Genomic DNA, 10,862 nt, shown 5'->3' on the forward strand with positions numbered 1-10,862 from the left:
ATGGATGCAAGGTGTGCAAACATCTGGAGCTCTGCTGATGCAAGGAGTGAGGAATCTGAGATGATTGATCAACTGAAGTCCATGTTCTGGAGCAGCACTGATGCTGAAATCAACTTTTATTCTCCTGACAGTAGTGTAAATTCTTGTGTCACAACTAGCACAATGCCTAGCAGCTTGTTTCTTCCTCTGATGGATGATGAGGGATTTGGCACAGTGCAATTGATGGTTAGCACTGGCATGGATATGTGTTCTGATCATCAGCATCAGGTCATCACTGGGAACAAGAGGATGTTCCCCATGGATGAGCACTTTGAGCAGCAGCAGAAGAAGCCGAAGAAGAAAACCCGAACTTCTCGCTCGGTAGGTCAATTTGGCATGAGAATTTTGGTTCATGCTTAAACTGTTGTAATGACTAAAATTCATTTTATTTTAGGTATCAAGTAGTTCAACCATTACTGACTATGAGACTAGCTCTGAACTTGTCAATCCTAGCTGTTCCTCCGGGAGCAGCATCGGAGAGGATTCAATTGCTGCAACTGATGGATCTGTAGTGCTGAAACAAAGTGGCAATTCAAGAGGCCATAAGCAGTGCTCCAAGGATACACAAAGCCTCTATGCTAAGGTTAGGACCTAATTGTGTTATTAATTTGTCTAATGTTTGAATCTGAAGAATTTTTTCTGACGGCGTTTCTGACCATCTTAACAGAGGAGAAGGGAAAGGATTAATGAGAGACTGAGAATACTTCAGCAGCTTGTTCCCAATGGCACTAAAGTAAGCTTTTGCTGATTAGTATTTAGTAATTATCTTACTAGTTTGGTGAACAGAACAATCAATGTAGTAAGTTTGAGTGCATCAATGAATAATGTAATCTGTCTCCCATTTTCAGGTTGACATCAGCACAATGCTGGAGGAAGCAGTTCAGTATGTCAAGTTTTTGCAGTTGCAAATAAAGGTACTAGTTATGTTACAGTAAAATCAAATCAACAGAAGGATACAAAATCATAGATTTTGTAGAAAAAGGGTATTTCATGGCTGCAAATACATTAATAAAGGCAATTTCACTACACATTTTAGAATGTTCCCTGGTTTCACAGCACTTTCAGAATACATGTACTAGAACATTCAGAATGCAAAATGAAAGAAGAATCAATTCTGCTTAATCTTTTGTGTTACACATTATGCATTCGAAAGATGTATATATCTTTTATCTGATCTTCCTTCAATTTTCTAAACAGCTATTGAGCTCTGACGACACATGGATGTTTGCGCCCCTAGCCTATAATGGCATGAACATGGATCTCGGTCATACTCTTGCTGAAAACCAAGAATGACTCCTGAAAGGAATTGGCTGAACCGATCAACATTTCAGAGGGATTTGAGCTGGATATATATATGAGTTGTTGCTAAATGGAACTCATTACTGCATGATGTATTTTGTCTTAGATGTTAACCCTGACTGACTATATACATTCTTCTGTTCTTTTGTAATGTAGAGCAAAGTGCTCCACTGCCAAATATACGTAGTAAGAAAATAATGTATATATAAGTATGATTGATGACAATAAAGAGCTTATATATATAAGTCTCAGTTCTGAAGCTCATCACTCCTTTAGTTTTTCAGTTTCTGATTATTGCAGTAAAAACATTATAAATCCCTTTGAATCTCGTTCAACTTATACAGAATTATTCTTTATCTCGTTTGTTATCATCTTACATCATGGTGATGGTACCGTGTTTGTGCATATTGAAATATCGAATGGCATTGATTTCTGAAAGTACACTTCTGGAAAATACTTCACACTGCTAAAGTACAACCAATCCCTAATGTAGAGAGATTGAGTGGCTTGTTTAATTCTGATCATCAGATTTTTTTTTAATTTTTTTTTTGTAAAAGCTGTGCATCTGTGCATATTCAAATGTCCAATAGCATTGATTTCTGAAAGTACACTTCTGGAGAATAATTTACACTTCTAAATTACAATGAGACCCTAATTTAAAGAGAAATTGAGTGGTTTGTTTGCTTCTGATGATCAGGACTCTTTTCTTTAAAAGTTTTGCAACCTTTTTATAGCTTTTACATATTTCTGTATGATTAATGTGTTGTTATCTGTATTACTATTAGCAAGCAGAGAATCATGCATTCCTTCTTAAACAACAAAATCATATCTCCTAGCTATATTCAAAAGTGACTTTACCACTTCTGAAAATTTCAAACCTGGCGAAGTTCAATAACCAAAAATAAGCAAAACTATTTAAAGTGCAACTAGATTCAAAGCAACTATATCTTAACAAACTTTTATGTCTCATCATGGACATGTTGCCATCAGATGCTAATTGGTCTCAAGTAATCAAAAGCTAGTCTTGGATAATTGGATAAGAAGGTCTGTTGCTGCTGAGCTGACCCAAAAAAGAAGAAAAAAAAACGAGAAACAAACATTATAGGCCATGAGGCCATGACAAGTGCTAGTAGCACTACACAAAAAGTTGCATCAATTCATTTGCTACATTATGGGTTACCAAAGTTGCATCAATCATTTGTTGTAAATCAGCTATTACATTGTGTTTGGTAACTAATTGTAGTGCGTATTAATTGTACTACCACAAGATTAGGACTTTGCTTAGTGCCCTGCACTTTATCTAATCTGGGATGAGTTGTCCAGATGCATAGCGTTGTCTACCATTCTTGAGTTCTCAGTTGAGTATCACTAGGCAGGCACCCGAGAGGCTTTTGGCCGTTGTGCAAGCTGAGTGTGTTAGCTCACAAAAGGAGAGAAGAAATTTGCTAACCTCACAAGCTATGATCCCTTCTTACACCAAACATTTTTGTGGCCATGATATATAATGGTTAACCTACACATGTTTCAGTTGGCTCTTGTGTGATGTGCTAGTGCTACATGTACTTATTATCATGTAAAAACTACTACAATTATTAAAATGACTATTTCCTTGTGGGCCAGAGGTAGTAGTATATATCATTTGTGACCTTGACCAATATAATAAATTTTATATGTAAATAGTTAGACTATGACAAAAGAAAGAAAGCTTAATGCTTAATTATATTTAGGATGTTACACACTTTAATAATACATCATATTCTTTTGGAAACAGAGGGAGTACAAATGTCACATTGACAGGAAAAAAAATAAAAGGTGCAAGCCGTAGACTGTAAATCATGTCATTTCTCTTTTCACTTGAAATGTACACATATAGAATGATCTTCCGATCAAACTAAATGTCCATATTGGTTTGTGCGACATCAAAAACCATTTTTACAAACGGTCCAAAATGATTTTTTTAGTTTGCTATCCACTCCGCCTGCACTTTAAGACCTACGAAAATACACGACTTTTGTAGGCGGATATTAGTTCCATCTGCGAAAATGATTTTTGCAGGTGGTATCTCCATCTTCACAAACGCTATAGCCACCTGCTTGCGAAATTGTTTTAGGCGAAAAAAATGCCACCCTCCCCCCATCTGGCCGTGCTGCCGCCGTTGCCCCTCCGCAAGATCTAGGAGAGAGAGGGAGAGGGAGGGCAGAGGAGCCGCACCACCGCCTACGTATATATTGATTTCATGTAATGGATAGAGATCGATTTCATGGAGGTTGGATATATAGTACTTGCCTACGTGGAGGGCTCAAACACCGTTGATTCCAACAACCTCGAAACATTGATCAGGAAGCAGAAAATGCACCAAATAAAATATCGTATATGTATATATATATCGATGGAAAATATTCTAAATTAATCTTCGGCATCCCATGGGCGTGGCATCAATTATATATCTTTCTTCCCATTAAATATTTTCTGTTGTTGGCACGACAATAAATTAACTATGGTATTAATTGATCAGTGTATCTGAGAACATCTCCTCAACCGACACTATAACTACCCAAACAACCATGATCAATGCGAGAGTTAGGCACTAATAGTAAACAGGAAGGAGACCTTGTCAGATATTTTGTGGCCAAAGCATTTAGCATGAACCATATGTACATGTTCAGAGTTCATACCAGGAAAAAAAAAGGGAATGTACACTTCTTGTGAACAATAGTGTTCAAAAGCAGCCAGTTCCCCTTTTTGTTGAAAGTTGGAATTCATTGGTGCTTACAGAAAGGCTCCCAACTTATATATATTGGAATTCATTCAGGTTCATTGAATCTGTCCACAATATATATAGTTAGCTCTGGACAGGATGAAGTCATGAGTGGGAACAATTCTTAGAAGTTTGAAAGCTTCCAAAAATGCACACTAATCCTTTACAATTTTGCTTCTCCCTCCGTCCCACTCACCAAGAGCATAGTCTTCAAAACTAATATCTGACTTCAAATTACTCGTATACTATAATATTTCTAGCAATAAAATTATAATCATATAAAAGTAAATTTACATGACATGATATTATTTTCATCAAATAAAACTTAATCTATAATAAAATATTTATTGATCAAATATTTAAAGAGTTGAATTTTAAAACGCGTGCGCACCATAGTGAGTGGGACGGAGGAAGTATATATTTATTAACAAATTTTATCCTAAATATTTGATGGATGTAATTATAGTACAATCTAGTGTAATTACATTGTAACTTATATGTAATTAAAATATAACTTGTATGTAACTTTCACATAATTTTGAATCATTAGATTTGTTTCAAGATTTGTGCAAGCAAGCAAGAAAAGAATCAAAGCGCGTGCACACAAGAGAGGATTAAGTCTCACGACGTTTGTTTTACGGAAATAGCATGTTACAAAGCGATTTTTAGTTATATTGTAGTTACAACGTAATTACATTATAATTGTACTATAATAATATCTATCAAATTTATGGAGGAAAATTTATCAATAAATGTATATGTAGTATCAATCCTTTATTAGAAGTTTGACTGCTTAGTAAGCTTTCTCTCTTCATTGAATTCCTTCAAACAATGAAAAATGGTACGGTTAGTTCTATTAAATTTTAAGAGAGTGACACCTTTTACTACTCGTCTTCAAATATACTTCGCGTTGAAGATGTACTCCCTCCGTTTTACAATGTAAGTCATTCTAGCATTTCTTACATTCATATTGATGCTAATGAATCTAGACATATATACCTATCTATATTCATTAGTATCAATATAAATGTGGGAAATGCTAGAATGACTTACATTGTGAAACAGAGGAAGTATTATTTTAGATAAAATAAGCTTTATTAATCTCAGACAACGACACGTAAATGCTACAATTAATTTAAGACCACTCTCGACCTTGTATAGTGAGTGTGTACACAACCTGCAAGTATTGAGAAAAAACGAAAAAAAATAAGAAAAAGAATGTCATGACAATGAATATCATGTCGCTGCAAACTATAGAGATGACCTTCAACTCCATTCCCAACCGTAACAACAACACTTACTGCGAGACACACACAGTCCAAAATAAGATAAGTAGATGGCGTCGTAGAATTCAATATGTGAAGATGATATTACTAGAATAGATTTATCATGAAAAAAAATGCTTTCGTTATATTTTCAATATATTTGTAAAAACAATATGGACTGTATCAATGTCTAAATCTAATGTTGATGGTTAAATTAAATACACAACTACTTCTTAGTAGTAGAAAGCAATCTAAACCATTGATCTTATTTGATCGGAAGGTTCAGATCTATTTATACTAGTAGCAAGCATACTAGTAGCAAGCTAGTTAACGGTAATAGAAATGTGAAGATGTATTATTGGCTAAAAGAAATAGGTGTGGAGAGATATAATTATTATTTAGCAGTAACTAAACTTTTTTTCTTTTGTTCTTTTTGGCAATTTTCGATCGGCGACGCTAGAGGAATGGATGACCACTAATCGATCTAGACGTAAAAAAAAAATATAAATGATAAAGTTACCTTTAATCACTGTATTACTAAATTACTAATTTACACTTAATAACAAACAATACATATTATTTTTTACTGGTAGTATGATACTATCAGTAGAGAGCACCAGAGTATCGCGCTTGGTGGATAATAATGGTGATGTGATTAACCTGTGTTTATCGGCATCACCATCCTATAAATAGCTTTGCACATAGCGAATTTTATATAATTAAGGCAGGCATTCGTGCACATAGCACTCGCCGCCGGTCACCAGTCACCACCCATGCTTGCCAGGGATCTCCCCATCCCGTGCTCCGCCGCCGGCGGCCGCCGTGCACCGGCTGCTGCTGCCGATGGCCGCCTCGCCGGAGGGCTACTGAGGCCACCGTGGGGAGGAGTAGCTGCCGGCGTGAGGCTCGTCGCAGCGGCGAGGCCAATGAGCATCGTGACGGCGGCGGCGGCCGGAAGCAGCTGGGACAGGAAGGCTGGCCGGTCGGAGGCGGCCGTGCCGGCGGCGGCGCCGGTCGACGGGAAGGACGACGACGATGTGTTGCCAGGTGATATATATTATTTCAATATATAAATGGATTTGTTCCGATTTGCACAGTGATTAGTTTAATTTGCTTTGATTAATGTTGACATCACATTTAATTAGTTTCATTAGCTTATACTCCGTCCGTTTCAGATTATAAGAAGTTTTAACTTTGGTCAAAGTTTGACTAAGTTATAAATATAGTAATATTTATAATACCAAATTAGTTTCATTTAATCAATAATCGAATACATTTTCATAATAAATTTATCTTGGGTTAAAAATATTATTATTTTTTCTACAAATTTGTTCAAACTTAAAGCAGTTTAAGTTTGACAAAAGTTAAAATGTTTTATACCCTGAAACGGAGGGAGCATTTTTTTAATAGTGGAAATAAATAAATCCGAACCTTTAGAGCTCAAGAGCTTCAGTTCAATGTTTATTACAGTAGGTAATTCGGCTTTTCAAGCTGAGACATTTCGTTTAGCTAATTTGGGCGCAGAGATTAATAATTTTCTTGGCATACAAATTAATTAGAAATGTACAGCGTAAAATATATATACTTCAAAAGTACATGTTTAGTTTTAAAACAATGGAATGACATCAACCTGTTCTTTTATTATGTACAGACCACATGATTATCAAGGTGCACGAATTGCATTTAATTTTATTAAAGCTCTAGTATCATACTTTTTTTTTTCGGTTCGTTGATATTCCGGTGGATTATGAGATAAAAAAAATATTGCTTAATTAGTTCAACTACGTTTCGATGCTTGGGTGCTTAGCTAAATGCATTTATTTTATTCTATAGCCGCTGTCCTATATATATAGATATGATTGAACTATCGTGTTGATAAAAGATAGAGTGATTGTTTGAAGCACAGTAGTTGGATGATAATATATCGTACAATAGTTTTATATTTTTGTTTCTACAATAACCACAAACCGGGCCTAATAGTTATCATTACTGCTTATAAAAAAGAGTTTTTGTGGCAATGATGTGCTCTACATTACTATATTATTATCGGGAAAATATATATACTGGCATGGTAAAAAAAATTAGTGCATACTTTTGAACGGATAAGGTGGCAATATATGTACTGGCATGGTAAAAATAGTACATATATATCAGATATGGGTAAAACCACATGCATATAAGTTCATTTTAAAATTCGCCGTTTTATTGCTAGTTAGAAATTATATACGGGTCCTCGCAAAAAAAAAAGAAAGGATAAGGTGGTGATATATGGGATTCCAATCCAAAAGTCAAGCAAGTAATTACTTGTAATTGTACTACTTGTGTAAAACTACCCAAAAACATACCTATCATCCATTTTGCTACTACCTACCGCAACACATATTTTGCCATATTCGTACGGACATTCATTTATTCTCTCTACAGGATTTCCCTTTTTGTGCATGACTGAAAATGACTTTTGCTGAAGTACCTGAGAAGAGAATGAAATCCTAATAAATGCTGTACCTATTTTGTGATCCCATCAGATAATTAATGTTATGTTGTATTTTCTGGCACGTGCCACGCATGGCCCATATAATATAATCCATCTGTCCCAAAACAACTTCATCTTTCACCATCTTATTTATCTCAAAATAAATTCATCTTTTAAGCAAGCATTATATTGAAATTTATGAACGTAGGAGACAAATAGATTGGGGTTTGTTAAAATAGGGGACAATAGTATTAGATTTGTTAAAGTAGAGATAAATTGCATTTAGGGTTGTCAACGTGGAGGGCATTCTTTTTTTTTTTTTTGTCTTTGTATTGGAATGTATGGGTAAGTTCGAAAAATAAAGTCAGAGGTACTTACTTGTTACTCTATCCTTTCTCAAATACAAATAATATAATCATTTGTAGTATTGATGTGTCTCATCACTTAACTCCCGTTCAAAATTCTCTTATTTTTATTCCCAACTGTTCACGACCAAATTTGGTTTTTACATCAACACCAACCACCCCTCATTTAATAAGGGATGCTCATTTAATAAGGGATGCTATAGTATTTTTTTTCTTAAACTGTAATCTCTCCTAGCCAATCTAGAACTGGATATATTTGGAAATGGAGGGAGTAGTATTGACACCATAGTCCTCTGAATATCTGAATTCTGATTTGTTGATTTCTGAATCTGTCATGTCCAACAGTGTGAAGTCTGTTGGAACTTAGGGTAGAACTTAGGGCTGTGTTTAGATCCAAAGTTTAGATCAAAACTTCCGTCCTTTTCCATCACATCAACCTGTCATACACACACAACTTTTCAGTCACATCATCTTCAATTTCAACCAAAATCCAAACTTTGCGCTGAACTAAACACAGCCTAGAAGCAGGAGTCACTGACAAACTGCAGATGATATGCTTTATATATTCGGCACTGGTAGGCTCTCTCATACTGAGTTGTCTTAGGAATGTTCAGGTATTGAGAACTGCACATGATTGTCAGTCCTCTTCAAGGTTGGCTGATCACTTCAGATTTCAGATTTCTGAGAAGTGCAGCACAAAACTTTTTAGAGAATTTCTATTCTGCAAGCTTTACTGCACTCCTGTTGATGGAAAATTGCAAACATAATAGTGTAATAGTATAGGATTCAGCTTCTCTTGATGTTTCAGTGAAGAGAAATCATGTTTGTTATAATGCCATATGCCAAATATGATTCAGATTTCAGAATAGTAATATTGTTTACTGGAATCTTCTAAAAGGAATCTAGTTCTCTGGTAAATTCCTGCATCAGCCTATTCAAGAAGCTTTCAACATTCCAATGATATTATTGTGATGTTAAATTACCAGTTTTAAACAAGCTCATGACCTCAACTGTCGGTAAATCAACAAACATCCGATGGCATGACTGCCCAGTAAACCAGCTTGACAGACAAAAGTTGCTGAACCAGAAGGGCTGTGTTGTTTGGATCACTGGCCTAAGTGGTTCAGGTATGCATCTAAGAACTCTGAAAATTCTCACCGGCCTTCATTGTCATATCTGAAAACTCTGAACCTAAGATATCTGAAGAAACTTCAAAATCAACTTCAGGAAAAAGCACCCTTGCATGTGCACTGAGCCGTGAGCTGCACTCAAGAGGGCATCTGACCTATGTTCTTGACGGCGACAATCTCCGGCACGGCCTGAACAAAGATCTCAGCTTCAAAGCCGAGGATCGTGCCGAAAATATACGCAGAGTTGGTCTGTTCGGTTCCAAAATCTCGCCTTGGATGATCATTTTTCTGTAGGTGTTTTCAGTGAAAAATTACAGCAATGTTGATGTCTGGCTTTGTAGGAGAAGTGGCAAAGCTGTTTGCAGATGCTGGGTTGATCTGCATTACTAGTTTGATATCACCCTATAAGAGTGATCGAAGCGCCTGCCGCAAATTACTACCCAATTCTTCGTTCATTGAGGTATATCTGCTGCAAAATTCAAATTGCCATGTAAACAAGTGAGAATGCTTCCTTGTTCTATTTGAATATTTGATATATCTGATAAGTATTAAGTACATTTCTTCAGGTGTTCCTGAATGTCCCACTTGAAGTATGTGAAGAAAGGGATCCAAAAGGCCTGTACAAGCTTGCTCGTGCCGGCAAAATCAAAGGTAAAAGTAAACATATTGCAATTTTCTGATTATTACTTGCAATGCTTACTGAGGAAATTACATGCATGCAGGCTTTACGGGAATAGATGATCCTTATGAAACACCTTCAGATTGCGAGGTTAGCCAAATATCTTTCATATTCATACTAACATCAGCTTCTCAATAAAATAAAAACATCAGTATCAGTACTACTCTGAGAAAAGATTCCAAAATAAAAAAAATTATGAGGATGATTTGTAACTTCTCTGATTGTGACCTTGAATTACTCTTTGCAGATTGTGATACAGTGCAAAGTTGGGGACTGCCCTTCACCTAAATCAATGGCTGATCAAGTAGTGTCATATCTTGAAGCCAATGGATTCTTTCAGAACTAGAGAGTTGAATGATTGTGAATTTGTCCATGTACCTCCAGATGCTGTAGCAAAGTCAGGCCCTTTTGAAAAATAGCACTTGCTTCCTGTGTTTGCGAGTTACTTTCCCCGCTATTATTTTGGAATAAACATTTTCTATCAGCACATCTGTATTTACAATGCTGAACTGAAATGTTTGTACCCACAAAGAATTGTTATTGAACCTGTACAAGAGGAATAAAACTAGTCTGTATGAATTCATTGTTCACTGCATAAATTCTTTTTTAAAAAAACAAAAAAAAACAGCTACAATTGCTTTTGACAGACACATACCAGAAAAAAAACGGGTATCAATTCAATACACTGAATTTTTCTATGCATGATTTCTTCATAGCTTCTTTCCTGTCTATATATATCTTCTCCTTTCATCCATAGCCATTGTGATAATATAATCGTTCTGCTCCTGATGTGGACTCAACTAACCTTGAGAATGAATGGCAACAGGGTAATTTCTTTTGGTCACACTTGATAG

The 10,862-nt window shown here is 35.7% G+C and overlaps 2 protein-coding genes across 2 annotated transcripts; both read left to right on the top strand.

Annotated features, from left to right (window-relative positions):
- On the top strand, window positions 1-1,332 carry LOC127755825 (transcription factor BHLH133-like). Its single transcript, XM_052281461.1, has 5 exons — window positions 1-360; window positions 434-622; window positions 707-772; window positions 888-953; window positions 1,237-1,332. The coding sequence occupies exons 1-5, from the start codon at window positions 1-3 to the stop codon at window positions 1,330-1,332; spliced, it is 777 nt and encodes a 258-aa protein (XP_052137421.1).
- A 4,742-nt stretch (window positions 1,333-6,074) lies between these two features.
- On the top strand, window positions 6,075-10,598 carry LOC127753916 (adenylyl-sulfate kinase 3-like). The gene is made up of 7 exons (XM_052279363.1): window positions 6,075-6,408; window positions 9,186-9,326; window positions 9,427-9,576; window positions 9,671-9,789; window positions 9,896-9,980; window positions 10,052-10,098; window positions 10,256-10,598. The coding sequence occupies exons 1-7, from the start codon at window positions 6,135-6,137 to the stop codon at window positions 10,352-10,354; spliced, it is 915 nt and encodes a 304-aa protein (XP_052135323.1). The 5' UTR covers window positions 6,075-6,134; the 3' UTR covers window positions 10,355-10,598.
- The last annotated feature ends 264 nt before the right edge of the window (window positions 10,599-10,862 follow it).

The sequence above is a fragment of the Oryza glaberrima genome, chromosome 11, assembly GCF_000147395.1.
Source record: "Oryza glaberrima chromosome 11, OglaRS2, whole genome shotgun sequence".
In the NCBI taxonomy this organism is placed as follows: domain Eukaryota; kingdom Viridiplantae; phylum Streptophyta; class Magnoliopsida; order Poales; family Poaceae; genus Oryza; species Oryza glaberrima.

Excerpts from the sequence above, each read along its gene's own strand:
- LOC127755825 (XM_052281461.1), top strand. The coding sequence starts at position 1 with ATGGATGCAAGGTGTGCAAACATCTGGAGCTCTGCTGATGCAAGGAGT. Across the intron at positions 361-433 it reads AAACCCGAACTTCTCGCTCG|GTATCAAGTAGTTCAACCAT; the intron begins GTAGGTCAATTT and ends ATTTTATTTTAG. Across the intron at positions 623-706 it reads CACAAAGCCTCTATGCTAAG|AGGAGAAGGGAAAGGATTAA; the intron begins GTTAGGACCTAA and ends CCATCTTAACAG.
- LOC127753916 (XM_052279363.1), top strand. The coding sequence starts at position 6,135 with ATGCTTGCCAGGGATCTCCCCATCCCGTGCTCCGCCGCCGGCGGCCGC. Across the intron at positions 9,790-9,895 it reads CCAATTCTTCGTTCATTGAG|GTGTTCCTGAATGTCCCACT; the intron begins GTATATCTGCTG and ends ACATTTCTTCAG. Across the intron at positions 9,981-10,051 it reads TCGTGCCGGCAAAATCAAAG|GCTTTACGGGAATAGATGAT; the intron begins GTAAAAGTAAAC and ends ACATGCATGCAG.